This window comes from Plectrocnemia conspersa, unplaced genomic scaffold (genome assembly GCF_051122295.1).
Source record: "Plectrocnemia conspersa isolate PC_06_02 unplaced genomic scaffold, ASM5112229v1 ptg000013l, whole genome shotgun sequence".
In the NCBI taxonomy this organism is placed as follows: Eukaryota; Metazoa; Arthropoda; class Insecta; order Trichoptera; family Polycentropodidae; genus Plectrocnemia; species Plectrocnemia conspersa.
This window is the reverse complement of record NW_028277177.1, coordinates 22,761,128-22,780,554: the sequence shown is the minus strand read 5'-3', so window position 1 is coordinate 22,780,554 and position 19,427 is coordinate 22,761,128. Positions and strand designations below refer to the sequence as shown.

Sequence of the window (19,427 nt, the reverse complement as noted above, 5' to 3'; positions counted from 1 at the left end):
TTGACACACCGTGACTTTGATGCTCTAAAAATATTCGTGAGCCTGTGTTAAATTAAAGCAACGAAGCATTTACATACATAGTTAAAAAAACATCACTCACCCTAGTAGCAGTTTCGCTGTTTCCGTAATCTACCGGTTGACACGTTAAACTATAATCACTCCACCAACCCGACATTAAGTGCTGTAATTAAATAATACTTGATTAATATAAATTGACTAATTGATTTAATTACAAGTACAACTCACCTCGTAAAACATATATGAAGATAATAATACTTGAAAGGCGTTATATGTGATGAGTGTGTTTTTTAGCTTATATGGTTTTCTATTTGCCATATATTGAGGGATTATAACCGTAACAAAAGCTAAATAGATGAGTACCATTGCCACTGTGGGCAAAGGGGTTTCAAAAAAAAACCATCCATGTACACGAGGATCTATAAATAAATAAAAAAGCATATATTGATTAATTTATTCATTGACGTTGGTAGATGTTTATTCATATTTATCACACTTCATTCACTTCCTATGAATTATGATAAAGTCACTGATAATCTAATTGCATGTTAATGTTTATTAACAATAATAGTTTGTGACGCCAATAAATAATTTGTGAAAGACGTATTGAGTGTAATTATACAATCTACTGTATAGTTTTAATCGATTTTATATGTATTTATGCGTACGAGATATTTACGTCAATATTTTCAACAATGCTACAATGTCATTGTACGTTTATATAACTAGGAGAGAATGTCTAGTTTATTATCGCGTCGAAAAAGCGGCCTTTGTACAATCACTGACCAGCGCAAAAAGAAAACAAGAAGGCTGTCAGTTCACTGACATTTTAAAATTGTATATATCTAGATGTATGTTTTATACAGGGTGAAGCAAAATAAATACAGAAGTTACGAAAGAGGCACATATTTAAATATAAATTATAAAAAAGTTTTTCAATATGCTCTAAAAATAATAATAAGCTAAACGTATATATCCTTTGAGATATGTTGAAGATGCTGATAATTATACAATCTGAGACAATGGCTTCTGTCAATAAATCAATACACACAAAAGTAAATATATGGTTAAAAATAATAAGAGAGGTGAGATAATTACGAAATAGAAAAATTGAAATATGTATAAGCGATCCTTATTGATAATACCAAAAAATAAGTGAAATAAGCTTAACAAAGTATAGTAAAATTGACATATAAAACAAAGTATGAATAGTGAAAGTCAATGAAAATTATCTTTAGTTCTCTATAAATTAGGAGAAACATTAAATATATTATATATATGAAGATAATATTTCTCGTGGAGACACAGAGCTATATATAATTACTACTCTAGAGGACGTAATTTTATCAGATGCTAATCACAAAACTGAGTCACTTTAAAATGTAGCTCAAAACGAGATGAATGATTTACAGATGTTCATGGCTCAGATAAAAGATATTGAAGCAATATGATTGAATTACTATAAACAAAGAACTCTCAACATTATCAAGATTGTATAATTATTAATCTAATAAACACAAAGCTGCTCCAATGAAAGAAAATGTTTAGTAAAACATTAATAAAAAAAAAGTATAAAATTTTAACAATATACAAATTGTACAACCAAAATTTTTTTTTTAAGTATTACGATATAATTTTTTTAAACTATAAATAAGCTTTTTTGTAAATAATGTTTATTCTCACACATGAATAATAATTCATGGGTTTTAATCCTATGTTATAATCATTGAAAGTCAAAATGAAACAGTTTCGAAATTAAAATTGTTTCTGATTTATTTTCCTTGACTAAAAGCTTGCACAACTACAATATAAACTATGTTATAAGCAATAATAGTTTAGGGCTTTAATTTGCTTTTATAAATTTCAATATTTTAACACTAGCTATACGGATGTCGCCTCGACAATTCTAAATTTAGGAAATGAACCGGTTTTTAGTTACGTATTTGCTACATTTATTATATTTTTTTACAATTCTAACACAATGTGTTATTATGAAATTAGTAAAAATAACATGATTTATAAACTTGTATGTAAATATACTATAATAAAAAAATATTTATCATTTACCAGCTATCGTCTCCGCTTGCATCCAGTACTTGTTTATTAAAGTAGTCCAGTTACTATCAGAGTAATAATCGTCCATAGCAATCTTCACAAAGCCCGACATTTTGGCTGATTTTATAAATACTTTTTCACAGAATATTTATTATAACTTTATCACTATTTATAAATTAAACACTAAAACACTATAGAATCAATCACGATTTTCCAACTGAATTCGACGATCGCGGGTTTGCGCTGTGCCGATGCGTCGATCTCACTTCCTGCAATTAAAATAAGATTATAATTTTTATTTTATTTATCAATAATCTTTAATAAAAACAACGAAGGTGATTACTTTTATTTATGTTTATGAATCATTTTCGTTTAAATGTAATATTTTAACGTCATAAATTAAACTGAACGCGTGGCATACTTGTGAAATTTATTGATTTTTGTTTAGCACACATTTATATTGAATAAATATTAATTATATATTTGCGGGACGAAAGCTTCCGGAGCTTCAGCGCCGGTTAACTGTCCGACATCGCCAGTTAATCTAACCGAGAATTTAGAGAGGCAAACCTCTCCCGTGACAGTCGGAACGCGAATGGCAAAATCTCGATGGCCGGATCTGCTTTCGGCACACGAAACCTCCATAACGGAACCTGTCTGAAGATAGTGAAATTCACTCGGAAATTAAAATAATCTTTTAATACACAGCCGTCCTTTCCACCTAAAAATTTAATATTTCAACACTAAACCACCAAAGATTAAATAATTAAATTAATTACCATATATTATATGAATATATTAAATGTTATGTTTTGTTACCTAATACTTTTCTTCGTAATATTTTAAATCAAACATATAGAAAGTCAATCGTACAATGTTTCGCATTTTTATAATAAAAAAAAATCGATACATTTCTCCATTTATTCGAACAGTATCAATGTAATTTCTAATGCTCTTTGTAAGGCGGTAACACAGAAAATATTATAACGTTATATAAAAATCTTGCATCATTTTTAAATTAATGCTCTTAAATAATAATTTAAATGAGGTGTGGAAAGTATTGATTATTGATAATCTGAATAAAACATATTAAAGGCAATTAAAATACCTAAAAGTATTTTATCTTGTTTAATAAATACTATACGAGGTCATAGGTCATGTTTATTTGGTTACTCATATGCGATCCGATTCAGGTTTCGCAAGAATGTGACGAAATTTTTATTTCCAACATTTTACTCCGAAAACATTGAGTGCAAGTGGGTTAAGGTGAGCCATGCCCTTCATATAAATTATTTTATTTTACGTCGCTTCTTTGTTGCACCAAATATTTTTATTGTCTGATATTGTCCAAAAAACACATTTAGTAAAATGTTTATCAACATAATATTAATACATATGTTTATTTATTAAACATGGTATAATACTATATTTAAATTAAAAGTGAAATTTGCTCAAAAATTAACATACGTGTATTTTAATAGAATGTGCGATTCTTACGTTAGTTACGAAATTCGCATGATATTAAATATTTAACATTTTCTATTTTATTAATTTATATAAATGCATTAAGTATCTCTTCTAAATATTAATGATGCGCGCATTCACTTTTCTCTTATATATTATTCATTGAGTTGAATCTTTCAAATAAATATAATTTTGGAAACGGTGTCATTCAAGCAAAAATAAGACTTGCCTTTGTATAAATAAATGTCAAATGCACACTTTATTCTTGGTTCATTTAATAAAATTTCATAAAATATTATTCTTACGTACTATTTTTATTATATTTTTCAGGCGTGTGCCTAATTGAATTTTTGCTCCTATTATTTCTCGTGAGCCCATTGCTTCGGTTAGAATGTCTTCTTCGATATAATATAGCAAAATCAATGAGAGTTTATATTAAAAAAAGGCAGACAAAAAGAACTTGTTCTCAAACACAAAAAATCATCTGGCCGTACATCAAGTTCTACCGCTGTACAGCTCTTCTGAGAACTTTCTTCTGAAGTGTTGCGGAAGAAAAATGAACCACGTTCGAAAGTGAAATTGTGTCAGTGTCGACAGAATGACAATACACATACAATGATATTAAAATTCAATTTTAATAGATAAATAATAAAAAGAATTATTATTTTGCATTATTAAAAAAAATGTCCAATTTAATATTCTCAAGAATAACAATTATAGTCGGTTATCCTAAACGTTCCAATTTATATTTTAGTAATTTATGGGCCGTTATGGGTCGAATTGCTTTTGTCACAATTGCAACTGACCGCAGCGGTATTTTGCGCTATACAGCAAAGTCTGCATAGTTATTTTGACTTACATTCTACGACTGTGTAAAATTAAGCTTTGATCTAAATCGTGCCAAATCAATAACGAAAATAATGTGAAAGACCTGACACTATATATTGGCGCAAAAATATAAAAGCTGCAATTCATTATATAAATATATATATTGTAATTTTATCTACGTTTATTAAATCACGTTAGAGAAAGAAAAAAGATGATCATAAACATAGTATTTGATTGCAGGTATATTATATGCCAAGCCCACGATTAAAAGAACAGCAATAGTATGTTTAAAAGTTTTTCTTAAAACATGTAAGTGAAATATTAAATTGTTAATTTAATCAATAATGCTACAAATAACAATTTTTACTGAGTAAACAGTTATTAATATTTTTTCTGTTTAATAAGCTAAACCATATAAAATAAAATAGTAAACAATAATGAGTCTGCTGAATTAAAAATCTTTTTTTTTTAAGAAATATAAATAAATAAAAATTGCTTATAGTGTCATTTTAATTTTACTTTAATTTTAATTACTCGAGAATGAAAAAAATTATCTAATTTCATCCAAATTCTCAAAAAAATTGGACATAGGAAAAAATACATGTAATATACAGTATGTGCTTACATTATTACAATATAGTTTTTGTATATGAAAAAAAGTTTCAATGAATAAAAATATATGTGAATTTAATTAATTTAATTACCATTAAGAATTAATAAACATACAATTATGTATTTATTTTATTACTATTATTCCTAAAATATTTATTGTATGCTCATTAAATGGTCACATTCCACTACATAATATTTTACCTCTTATTTTGAAAAAAGTTAAAAAATCTAATCGTAGTATAATTTATAAATCATTTATATAAAAACATTAAAGTCATTGATCCTTGCATTCTATATTTTTTGTTAATCGGAAATATTTGCTAATCGTGATTCCTAGAGTCGGTCATAAAACATATATTTTCAAACAATGTTTTAAGAGAATTGATCTGTCGCTTTTTAACTAATTGCCTTTAATGCAACTGTGTTTTAAAATAACTACATGTTTTTAAAATTGCAACAATAAAATTTTTAACAAAAAATATTGTATGGTTTTCCTAAGTTATAAAAAAATATTGTGAGTATTTTAAAAAAATATTCATCAATGAAATTATGAATCAGGGAACAAATTTTATTTACCTTTAATTGCATAGAAGTGAAAAATGTAGGTAATAAAGCCACTATAAACGATATAATTTTACAAAAAAATAAACTAAAACTATTTTATATTTTTATTGAAGAAATAAATAGCCTCAAGCATTTACAAAAGTGTTTCTTAAACTTATCTGTAGCAATGTTTAAATCACATATGTAATACTATCCATTAGATACATTAAACTTTATATAAAATGATTAGTAGAAATTATAAATTTCTCCTAATCATTTTACTAAAAATTTGAAAATAATAAGATTTATGCAGAATTCGAACCTATGTTTTGAGACTTTTAATTATCGGCTAATACTACTGATATATCGTGCTGTAATAGTTTAATTTCATAGCAAGACAAAACTATCTTTATTTTAAATGCAAAGCAAAATAAAAATATATATACTGTTGTCCTTTTTGAGAACCTATTTTTGCGAAACGCTTTGAAACAGTTGATCTAATATCAAGAACTCAAAGGTGTTCATTCAATAAAACATAAATTTATAAGTAATAAGAATGTTAAATTATTAGAGAAATTTAACGATGTGCGGTAGTTAGTTAGGAAAATTTATGTATTTTATATTAGTAAAATATCTCAAAATAAATATCAATATATCTTCAATAGTAAATAAATATTTTTTTAATTAAAAATACTTGAAAATTCCAGATATGCAAGAAAATAAACTAAATCATTTATGTTATTTTTAAAAATATGTAATATAATATTTTATAATCATTTATATTTACAATTCATTTTTATAATTGCTTATTTATATTCACAATTAAATTTTCTAAAACATGCTCTCGAGAACTAACTAGCTTTGGTTATATTTCCAGCTTTAATTGTACTCACAGACAGTATTTCTTGTAATTAAAACTTTAATATACAAGTTGAATATGCTTTATATCAACAGTTCTTTAAATGCTTTCAGTCTACACAATCTGCGTTTTTACATATTTTTGAGATACACTTGCATTAACTATTGTATAATATAAAGCTTTAACTATTATTATTTTTAAGAAGCAATGATAATGTTTAAGTATTGCAAATCAAATACTCACTTTTTGGTATCGGAGGCTGTAGACGGAACACAAAATTTAAAGATTTCATTACGAACACTGTTTATATAGTTAAATCAATGTATACTTATAATCCATACACGAATTATGTATATATATTTAATTTTCATAGGTAAAACACACCTAGTTAATTTACAATCAGAATATTTTGATTCAGTTTAATCGAACAACGCACATAAATAATTAATAAAAATTGTTAATAAAAAACAAATGACACGTTACTAGGCAACATGCTTTATATTTAAATGCTGATTTTTCATTGGTCGACAGTCAGAGCCTCAAATTTAAAACAAAAGAATTTAGTACATAGGAGCTTCGAAATAAATCGAACAAACTTAATTTTTAATTTGTATTGATTTGAATTAAATATATTTCCTTTGTTTACGTGTATTATTAAAAACCGTTTATATAAAGCGATATAATTTACAGAGTAAAAAATTTAATGAAGAGCGTTTAAATTTTGAAGCGAGCGCGGTAATAAAATTTTTAACTGTTTCTTTTATTAAATATTTATATCAAATTGATTTTAAGAGAATCAATTATTAATAGACAACACATTAATAAATCTTACTGATTAAAAGGCATTCAACAAATAATTAAAACAAAAAGATAAGTTAATTGCTTTGCTACGTATGAAACTGAAAAGGTAAATAAATATTATCGCCCTAAATAATATCATGAAATAATATGTTAATTTTGATTTAATAAAAGTGTAATATAATATTATATAAATATTTTATTTAAATATTACAATTAAAAATATTTAACAGTATCAAATCTTAAATTAAATTATAAAAAACATTGAGTCAGTTTATCGGTATGAACAAAACCAGTTACACGAAAAGCAGAGGAAGGGTCTCTGCTCTCAATTTCTTTAGTCCATAAGTATGAACAGGTTACCGACATATGAGCCGATTTAAAAATAAATTCTATTTACTTTTATTTTATTTTTATTGCCCTATTAATAAAATGTAAAATACAGAAATATTTAACATTTTTTATAACATGTTAATGTGCGTTAATAATCATGTGGCAATACACAAGAATTGTATACCTTCATATTGCATTTGAATTACAAAGTACATCGCTTTATTCGCGAATGCTAATGTTTAGAAAATTAAACTTAATTTTCTTTCCTGTTCACCTAGATTCGCAACGCTTATTGCAAATCGCTAATGGGACTTACAAAGTTCAAGCGTTGACTTATCTTTAGCTAAAGGTATAAAAGGAAGTCATTGAAAAATTATCAATCATACATAAACGCATGATTGATTTACTTGTTTTTGCTTATTGCATCATGTTATTGCATTGCATGTGTGTGTACAATTAATGTGTATGAGATCATACGTAATAATAAGTATGCATTGATGGAGCAAATCAAAAAAGCTTCCTCGTTTTAATTCAATAACATAATATAATAAAGTCGGTGTTTTTTATAAAAATAACGATATGTTATTAGTTAAGCTCGTAGAAAGTTTTTTATGACGAGATAATGACAATTTTATTTTATGACAATTAAAATTATACTTTCACTATATTCGCATGTGCTCAAATGCAAATAACAAAGATTTTCAGCAAATTTTTTTTAACAAATGCATAAATTTTATGACTTTCTACGCTTTGCTTTCAATTAATGCGATCTGCAATGAGCTTTACATTAGTATATTAAATGTAAATTTATATTGCAAAGTAGTATTAAAAATACTTTCATATTATATTAAACAGTAGATCGTAAATATCCGAATCCATGTTGTTTATCAGTGACTATAAATATACACATGTTTAATAATTTGCAATAATTATTTCTGTATTGTGTATAATCGAGTATTTACTATATTAAGTAGAAAACGCTTTTATAAAAAAATATTTAACATACTAATATTGGCGTATAATTCTTTCACGATAACTGCTTAGTTATTTTTTTTAAATTGTTTTAAACAATATACATTTTTTTAATGGTTATAAAAAACATACAAGAAACATACAATTGCTATAAATAAAATACTAAAGACCATCTCAACAGGCTTTAAAGAAAAATTCTCATTTTGAGAAGCCATGCAAAACAGTTTAAGAGCGCGTAGCAATGTTTCTAAAAATATTTCTCACAAAACACTCACGTTTACAAAGCGGCGACTGCCACGTGAATGAAAATGGAAAATGAAATATGGGCATGCAGGAATTATGTGCGGTTACCCAATCGTGGAAAGCAGAGGGTAAACTGTTTAAACTGCAAGCAGTGCAATTGAATGTGGAAATACTGGTTTAATCGGATAGTTCTTTGGTATCATTACCCACATTTGAACAACTTTGACCGATGCAACTGCGCAGGTTTAACGAGCTATTGACCAATAAGCTTACTTTTCCAAGTATTCAATTAAAAGGAAAATCGGTCGCCATTTCTTCGGTGAGGGGAAATTCGCTCGTTTTCAGTTCAAGGAAAGTGAGTTTGCCAATCTGGTTTAGAGCGCGATACATTGACTCATATTTATAATTTATGCACTTGATGAAAGTTAAACTGTTCATGATTTTCTTCACTGTCGACTATTATACATAAACATATTATATATAGCTATACAAGATAATAACTATAGTTATAATATGATATTAAATAAGAAAAGATCAATTAAACAAATTGTTTTTATTATCAATTTGCAATCTATAAGATTTATAAAAAATATATATTTAATTTATAAAGACATTTAGTAATTTATTAACGAATATTTATTAATTTTAATTTTACATGTTTGTTCAAAATATCGATAAGTATCGTACCAGTTATGACAAAAATATGAGAAGTGAATGAAGAGGTACTCAATCTCTATATTAAATTATTAATTTGGCTTGAGTAATAAACACTCAATAAAGCAAGTGCATAAATTGACAAAATATATTTACGAAGACTCAAAATAAATATTTTGCTCAGCCGTATCATTTGATATAGACCCAGGCTTTCGACAAAGTGTGGCAGCTTAGACTACTCCACAAAATTAAGAGAAAATTAAGCTTCCATACAACAAATTATTAATAATCTAATCCTACGCTTTTGGAGAAGTTAACCAAAAACTGGGTGTGCTTCAGGAAGCGTTCTTGGACCGATGCTCCATTTTTTATACACGATAGATCATCACAAACTAAACAAGAATTGCTACATTTGCTGACGACACTACAATAAAAGCGTCAATTCTGACCCAAAATTGCATAAAAGAAACTGCAATATCATCTCTAAAAAGATCGAGCTTGCCTCTCTAAATGGCGAATCAGAGCTGATGAAACTAAATCAATCTGTGTTACATTTATTATGAACAATGATACTTGTGCTTCGGTATCTCTTAACGGAAAATGGAAAATGCATATTTGAAACAAAAAACATCTGGGACAATTTCACAGTCGTTACTGGCCCATAGAACAAAATTCAGTTCAAGTCACAAAATAAAGCCAACGTGGTATTACGGAGCTTAGATTTGGGTTGTAATCTCTATATCTACTATCAATATGCTTGAGAGATATCAGAATAAATTTCTCAGATTGTTTTGTGTCTAATAATTATATATTAAGTGACTGCAACTGTATCGGTGTAAAAGAAACAATTAAAATATAGCTTAACAATATTTGAACAGATTAAAAATTCATCCATCGTACTAGCAAGTAATCTGCTGAAAGACAACTATCAATATGTTATTTTTGCTGTGAGAAAAAAAATATATATACATTACAAGAATTGCTTATTGTCCAAATTAAAATATTGCATTTTATTAAAAAATAATATAATACAACACTGCAAAGCATTTTTTTACTATACGAATAAAACAATTAGTTTATAAAAAGTATTTTTATGTATCGGTTATATTTTGCAAAAGACATTTTTTCATTGGTTATATAAAATTTGAACTATTCAGTTCTGGTTATGAGAATAAATTTTAAAGAAGAGAAAGTAAAATATTTACAATAAAAATCCTTATATGTTTATAATAATGTATAGACAATTTATTGTGTATTATTTTATTTTAAAGTTTGTGTGTATGAAAATATAATGCATTTTACTGATAATAACACTAATAATAATTATTTTTCACAAAGATTTAATAATCTGGCTTTATGTAAAATTAGGTACATTTACTGTAAATTTATTACTATATATTTAAAAACAGTGTTACTTAGATATATTATTCGAAAAAAAATCTTTGGGTTAAGAATCTCTAGAATAGTTTGACTTATTGCACTTTACGATAATTCTGGGTACATACAAATACTATACAAAACCTAAAATTAAATTTAATGTTACAGAATTGTAATTAAAATCGAGAAAAATATGTTAAAAAATCTTTTTTTACATTTATATATAGTATATTAAAAGCAATGTATTTTTATAATAATGCTACATTCTTAATATTGTATTTAGATTTAACACCTATTAAAATCAATGAAATTTACAACAAGATTATAATATTAAATATTGTCTATAAACCGTAATTTACGTAGAAATATATTGTATACAATAAAAAAAACATTCTCACATTATTATTTTTTTCAATGAAAAGTGATTGTAAATTATAATTTAAGAGTATATGAAAAAATGCACTAAACACAACGTAAAAGTATTTATAAATATTTATATTACAATAATTTATTAACATGGTAATCATCTCAGCATTTCGCTTTTTTTGGAACATTTATTGTGAATATTTTAGCATTGCGAATATTATTTGCCAAAATAAAATTATTATTTGACTTCACTATTCTGATAATTAGATTGTGCTATCTCAAATAATTCCTGTGACATTTCCATATTTATTATCTGTATGACTAAATTGTCATATGCATACAAATACCTATATTTTATTCCAAACTAGTTAAGCTAAAATAAAATTGATAATCATAAAGAGTAAAAGTCGAATTTATGCAAAATCACAATGAGAAAAAACAGGTTTCTATAACGTATCGAAGTATCGAAAATATTATTAGAAAGCATGTGCCGTCAATGACCCGCAACTTTTTGGCCGGCCTTTGATTCACGGTCTCATAACAAGTTCAAAGCTATTGGCTTTTACTTAAATAGATAACCATTATTAACTAACGGTTTGATATGAGGAAAAACATATTATCAAAAAATACTCTGTAATAAATAGCACAAAAGTTTGGAAAATTTAAATTGTCCTACTTTATTTTATCCTTATTTATTTTAAACTAAAGAAAGCTGTTATAAAAACATATCATTCAGTTTTAAAAAATCCGCAATAAATCGATTAAGTGTGTGTGAAATCGAAATCGTCCTACTTTAGTTTATTCCTATTTAATTATCAATATATATTTTTTTAGTAAATAATTGTATATCACATTTATTTCGTATGTAAATACTCATTTCACGGATTGCCAATTTATTTGTTTTATTAATTTTGTAGCGCAATTATTGAAGCATTTACTCTGTGTTCACTCAACGTTGAAAATCAATATCAATGTGGTTAAAATTCAATGTTATACGTCACGAAACACCATTTTGGCTGCCAAAATAGTCATTAAGAGCGGTGATTGCATGGTGTGTTTCATTTTGTTACGAATTCTTCAGTGAATGTAAAACTGTGTAGTCGCGAATTAGTATTTTATATTAAAAAATAATATAATGTGAGATTTTGGATAATCTTAAAAATGATTTTTTTAATACATTATTACAGTTAAAACTACAATACAAAAAATACTTTGTATAGTTTTTTTTAATAGTATGAAAATTACGCTTAAATAATATTTTTTTTAAATATCAATACAAAATATTTAGAGGCATTATAAAAATATGGCTAAACTTATGCATCAAATAATAATTTTAATAAGAGCTTTAATTACAATATCTGACAAATAATTGTAATTTACACTAATTGTAGTAATTGGAATGTATATACTATATTTATAAACATCAAATTAATTATAGATAAAATATAAATCAATATCTTTGAGAAAAATATGTTTTTATATTTTATTTATTTATTACATAGTAATTATTGGTTAAATACTAATATACAAAAATATTTAAAAAAAATATAAATAGATACAAATAAAATGTAAGTAAATATTTAATCTGATTATTATTAAAAGATTTAGAATCTATGATAATAAATGTAGGTCAGACTTCTTCGCCGCGAGGCCACACACTTGAACTTTGCATCGACTGAGAGATTTCGGCTGATGATTCAGGTGAAAGAGAAAGCGTTCTCAGCGAAACGTGTAGCAAGTGTGACCATGCAAACATACCATATGTTCACTCAATAAATTTCAGGCCTTGTTTCAAGATACAATGTCATAAAGGGGACAGTTTTTATATTGCATACTTGAAGAGATCAATCAAGCTGATAATAAATGTAGAGCGACTCATTGAATCATTTTAATATATTTTTTTCATGGTTTCGATTTCTAAAATAAATAAAAATATTGTAAACAAGCGCTAATGTGTTAAGAGCGATTGTTTTTACAGCGATTCTTTAACGAGTTTTCCGTTAAACGTCAATAGACATCGACGCGCTTGAATCGCAACCCGGTTCCGATACTAATTAACTGTTTCGTCAGTGTAGACGCTGTTTACAATTAAATATTATTATGCCTACAATTCAAAAAAATATAATTACATCAAATAATTATCTAAGCTTTGTATGTACATATATGTAAATAAATATAGATTTACAGTTTCGTTTCCTAATCGCAGGTGCTTTTCTTGTGCAACTGGCGTGTGTTACGAAATGCATGGGCTCTCATAAACACAAGGTTTACAAACGGTACAATTATAGGTAAGATTGGGTCAAAGTCACCATTTTTCAGATGTTTCGACCGAAACCGGATTTGCCCCTGCCAAGTGTGATTTTCACTACAGATGACACGAGTTTAAATACTTGAAGCATAATACATATTAATATATGCACAAATTAGTTTTTAACATCTCTTAGACAAATAAAATATTTATTACTCTATTATTATTAACTAGATAAAACACGTCATAAAATAAATTTTACATATGCCATTAAATAATACTTCAATTTTAATGTTTCGTATAATTATTTATTAAAATGTATCTAAATTAAACGCTTAAGTTTTTCTCAAAAATATCATAAAAATACATTTAGTGAATATATACTTGTAATATATAGAATGTGATTATAATATTACAGTAAAATATAGTAGATAGAGAGAACTGGATATTGGTTAAAGAAAACAAACTTTAATCGGATTATGTTTTGTTATAATGGACGCGAATAATCAAAGGACTATACCATTGAATTATTGAAACAACAAGATATAAGTTTTCCGATAGGCAAATTTAATAACTTAACTCTAAAAAAGGGCTCCACAATTTTTTCCAAGTGGAGCAGCTTCTTTTTATTTAATTATTAATGTAATGTTTAGATTTTTAATGCAATGAATAGACCGATTAAAATAGTAAGGAGATTAATAAAAAATACTTTTGACGAGGCTTTTAAGAAAGCACAAATATTTTTAAGCATCTGGCACGGATTTATCATTTTTTATACAGCATATATAAGAAAATTTCTAAAGAAATTAAAATTCCTTATAAAATATATTTAATAAATTATCGAAAAGAAACACAAATTACAAATCTATTTGAAGATATTTTTTTAGATTTAGCTTAAAAAATATGTACATAGAACGTTTAATCTGCCATAAATAATAATAATTTTTTTTTTGCTTTTCCTACATAAAATTTAATTCTTAACCAAAAACCTATTATTTTTTTGCAAAAAAACACTGTAAATATACATAACTACATATATATTTAGTTCTTATACAATATTATTGTTGTTTTATTATAAAATAGTAATTGCTAGTAGAATAATTTTAGCTTATCGATATTTTAAAAATACTTAGCTTAACTAAAAAAATAAAAGGAAAATATTATATTTATAATATTATAATAGTATACATTTTCCTTAAAAAATTGGGTTGAAATTTCGCCTATCAAATAAGTATGTCATCTGTAAAAGTAAATCGCTTTATTGAAATGTTAAGCATAAATATTAAAAAAAAATGTTTTCAAGTTTTATGAACAAACTTTTTTAAAAAATAATAATAATATTTTTTTTTATATGTTCCTAATATACACCTATTTGTTGTTAAAAGCTTATGTTATAGATTTTTTATTTTAATTGCAATCTAAAACATATATATGTAATAATATAAACTGAATTTAAATTTCCTTAAAAACAACAAGAAATAAAATTGTAACCATTGAAAATTAATGTATATTTCGTAATATGTACTAGCAAAAAATATTTAATTATTAATTTTTACATCAAAATACTAAACATGTCACAAAATAGTGGTCTACTAAATAAATAAAATAACAAAGATATTTGCGATATATTATAAACTATGTTTTACAATTTAAAACAATATAAACAATAGTTTACATTAAACATAATCAATTTGTCAATCAATTAGGTTACAAAAAAAAAGGTTCTTTATTATTCCAATAGCAAATAATATACAATAAATAGTATATGAACCATTTATTAATATTTTTATAGCAAAAATTTTACTCGTATAATTTTCAGAATCTCTAATTCAAAACTATTCTTTTAATTGATTAAACATGTGTTAAAGTATGTCAATAAATACGTCATTAACGTGAATTGTTAATGACGTATTAACGATATATAATAAACGAAAGACTAATGGCTCATTTAATTTGACACAAAGAGTGCAAAATGTCATTTATAAAAATCATGTTTTTATTAGGACAAATTACAATAGTTACAGAAACAATGCTGATTTTATTTAATAACATCAAATCACGATGCACAATTATTAATTGTAGTAAAAAAGAAGAGAATGAATAAATTCTGTTATCTAAAAACAAAGAATAATATTGTAACACAACATCAATTACAAATCTAGCGTCAAATTCTTCCACTAATTACTGAATTCAATCGCTTGGAACATTGTTCGATAGGCTAATGGCGAATAATTACAAGCGTGGAGGACGCTATATATATTTTTTCCATCATATTGAAAATTAACGCTGTGTAAGTGCGCCAAGATCGTTCGTCGAAGGCTGTGTCGACCGACAAAGAAAAAGAGAAAATTAGACATATACCTTAGACATATACAATGAACATTACTGAATATTCTTGACCAGCTATTACGTTACTGTGACCACAGAGCCAATATTGATGGGCAAATATTGACAATGGCATTGTGGTCTCATTGAAAATGTATATTTTTACGTATTTTTTTCTTTAGAATGTGCGAAAAAGACACCGACGCAAGTGTGACATTTATATACATTGTGTAATTATAGATGTGTATACGTCATCGTGTACCTGACATACTGATAAGATAAAGTTATACAATTACGCTTGGTTATTAAATATTTTAAATCAAAAGACACTTTACTAACGAGCTGATATAAAATATCAACAATCACACTAGTCATTTGTGGCTCTAAAATTGTACTATATAGCCATGAACAAAATGTCACACGGAGAATATGTACATAACACTATTATATAAATGAAAAAAATTATCGATTTTTATTTGCTCATTGACAAATAGTATTAATTATGTAAATTTACTATCCAGGATGTGTACAGTACTCATAAGTACGTTTATAAACGAGCTGGACATTTTTTTACTGGTGTTGTGATTTTTTTTATGATAGTAAATTAAAGCAACTACAGTTACGTTATTGTTATTTAAATATAGGTTTCAGATATGAGTTTCTTAATACTTTCGGGTATACAATGAACGTTAATAAAAAATCTATACAATGCGATTTACCAACGGATTGATTCATTCTATAATACAACAAAACGAACACAAGTGTATGACAAACTTTTAGCAATCGAATAAATAGAACGTATTTTTTTCTAAGCTACGAAATCCATATACTTTACAAATTCATATACAGCTATTAATATTATAGATAGAATTAAAACATTAAAAAGAAGTCACTCATATTTATTTTTAATATTATATATGAAAAAAATAATTACTAATTAATTAATATTAAAAATAAAAATGGTATTAAATACTTTAAAATAATATTAAAAAAATACTACATTTCACTTATCAATAAAATATGTTCTGAAAATAATTAATTGTGAGTAATCTATATGTAAATTATTTATAATAAATATTTTTTTGAAGTAGTGAAATTCTATTTAATATTAAAATTATATTAACTTATACCTGTGTATAAGATTTTATTAAAATCACATTAAATCACAAACTAAATCACTGTTGACATATGGCGTCGAGGCGCCCTTTTGTAAGCTGCAGGCCGCCGGCAAAGCGACGCCAGCCGCGGCTCTGCCCACACAAGACTAAACCGAGAACAACCAAGTTAAGCTTCATATAGTGAAACCAATCGCATCCGTGTAACACTGGCATTTTTTCGCTCGCAATTCAGACAGTTAATTTGATGTTCCAGAGACGATTTTAACCGCATGTAAATCCCAATTTTTTTCTAAAACAGAATGAGCAACGCTAATGATCTGCGACTGCGTATCGAGCATAATAGATCATTATTATAGTTGAATAGAGATTTTAAATCATAATCGTATAAGTAAGTATTATTGAGAATCGCATCAATGTATAATACAAAAAAACATTTAAAAAAATTAAAGCTTCTAAGAGGAAAAGCTTATGTGCCATTTCTTAGTTATACACCTATGTATATTTACATTAGAATTTTCAGTATTTGAGTTTTCACTTCTTATAATAATCATTTAACAGTAATTTTGTAATTTAATTATTTGCGTTTTTAATAATTAATTTATTATATTTATAATAAATAATTTCTATGCTTAAGTCAGTTAATTTCACTGTTCAATCAAAAATATAGCGTTTCTATTTACTCATTAAAAAAATATATTTTTTATATTCAACTCAGGTCGCACAACCCAACTAATAATTTGCATTGCTGCTGTTCCTTTTTTATTCGTTCATTGACGTCATCCGTCTTCAATCTGTATTATTTTTTGCAAGCAAATTATTACAATTTGTAGATGGATGATTCATCTAAAACGTAATATTGTATTTATTAAAAAAACTTCCTTTAAAAGTTAAAAAGTACAAATTGTTATGTCCAACAAGGATTTTCCAACTAACACTAGTCATAAATTTGCGTATAAGATATACATATATATAAATATGGGTGACCCCAAACAAATTTGCGCAACATAAATATGACGCATTTATATTTAATCTCATTCTTGGAAATACCGCAAATAATAAAATATTTTTATTCAATAAAATTGATTAGATTTCTGTTCTTAAAAAGAATAACAATGTTCCGGATGTAAGTGGTGATATATCAACTTGTACATAGTTTAATGTCTTTTGTAAATTCATTGACCTTGCAGTGATTCTTTAAATCACATAGAGGTCTTCTAATAAAAAAGTTAAATAAACCATTCTTTAACTGCGTGACAAAGCAATTATTCTATCCGCAGAAAAAAAAACAGTTCAACCTCGATTATAATTGAAATACTAAACGCTGAAAGGAGATATGTCTGTTTTTCAAAAGATATTTAAAATATAAAAAAAAAACTGTATAAAATAATTAGCATAATTAATATATTTATGATTTTTTAGAATCGCGGATATTTTAATACAATTGATACAATTCATAAATAAGTGTAATATTTTTAATTTTATATGGATATTTTTGAGTTTAAGACTTATTTTATATGACATAAAAAAAAACCAATAAAAAGAGCAAATATGACGTTAAATAAAATAGTAAACGTGAATGAAAGATCAGTATAATATATTTTTAGTAAAAATATATAAATTGAAATACTATATTCATAATAAATGCATCTTTAGAATTTGTATTCCAAATAAATTAGAGAATTTGTAAAAGTGGTTTTAAAAGTAAGTTTCTCTGTATTTTTTCATCATTGAATATATAAATTGACCGACTTTTATATATATATATATAAAGTTTGGTTTACTTAAAGGTAATCTATTTATTATATATTTTAATAATTAATGGCAATTGCAATTAAGCTTGATATTGTAACTAAGTCGATGTAATCATCGAAAGAAATTGCAAGATTTTCGTTCCACAAACATATTGTACGACCTTAAGGGTCATTATTCACAACACATGTTTATTCACAATGTATTCATTTGCAATTTATGATGTTATAATAATAATTATGAAAAACATTGATGTGTACTCACCGGGAAAATCGAGCGATCTACTGCAGCTTCCTTTTAAGCTCTACGTATCTGCTACACAACACTCAATAACCCACACACATTAACACAACAAAACACACGGCGAAGTTTTAATCTGGGTAAAATATCACCGTGCGATATTTTGGTATCAGTAGTAATCCGTGTTAGTATAATAAGTGTCTTCGTTGACGTCGTAGCAGTCTTCGTAGCACCATATGCCTCCGACCAATAGCAAAATGAAATATATCAAGAAGTAGCTGGCGTATATTATTGCACTCATGGTGAACTAGCTGAATGCGAAATATGCAATTTGATATTATTTTCGCTCCACATTGATTGGCTTTGCGTGTGAAAATCGTGAATTTAATGCGTGACGTGCAGAAGCATCTACCGGTAATACCTGAAAATTAATTAAATGCACGTAAGTATTACGTTATATCAGTTGGTAACAAGTTATGGAGTTGTAGGTTCTATGGAATTTAAAATCAACAAATTTTATAAGAGTGGGAGTTTATTAACCTTTGAATATGCGCTGAATTGATATTGATAGCAAAAGGTGTAGATCGAATTAAATTAATTTAAAAATTTTTTTATGAACATATCT

General features: G+C 26.0%; 1 protein-coding gene across 5 annotated transcripts in view; it reads right to left on the bottom strand.

The window, feature by feature from the left end:
- LOC148227629 (very long chain fatty acid elongase 7) overlaps positions 1-19,152 on the bottom strand; it is a 30,352-nt gene extending 11,200 nt beyond the window's left edge. Inside the window, exons 1-5 of one of the 5 annotated variants that reach the window (XM_088202431.1) lie at positions 16,826-16,961; positions 6,623-6,763; positions 2,086-2,342; positions 247-437; positions 101-181 (exon numbers count right to left, since the gene is read on the bottom strand). In XM_088202431.1, coding sequence (XP_088058557.1) covers positions 101-181; positions 247-437; positions 2,086-2,185 — 372 coding nt within the window. In that variant the 5' untranslated portion in view covers positions 2,186-2,342; positions 6,623-6,763; positions 16,826-16,961. Of the gene's footprint in view, positions 1-100; positions 182-246; positions 438-2,085; positions 2,343-2,416; positions 2,682-6,622; positions 6,764-16,825; positions 16,962-18,826 lie in introns of those variants that run through there. The other 4 variants (XM_088202429.1, XM_088202428.1, XM_088202430.1 and 1 more) reach the window with 4 other exon arrangements.
- Between the last annotated feature and the right edge of the window lie 275 nt (positions 19,153-19,427).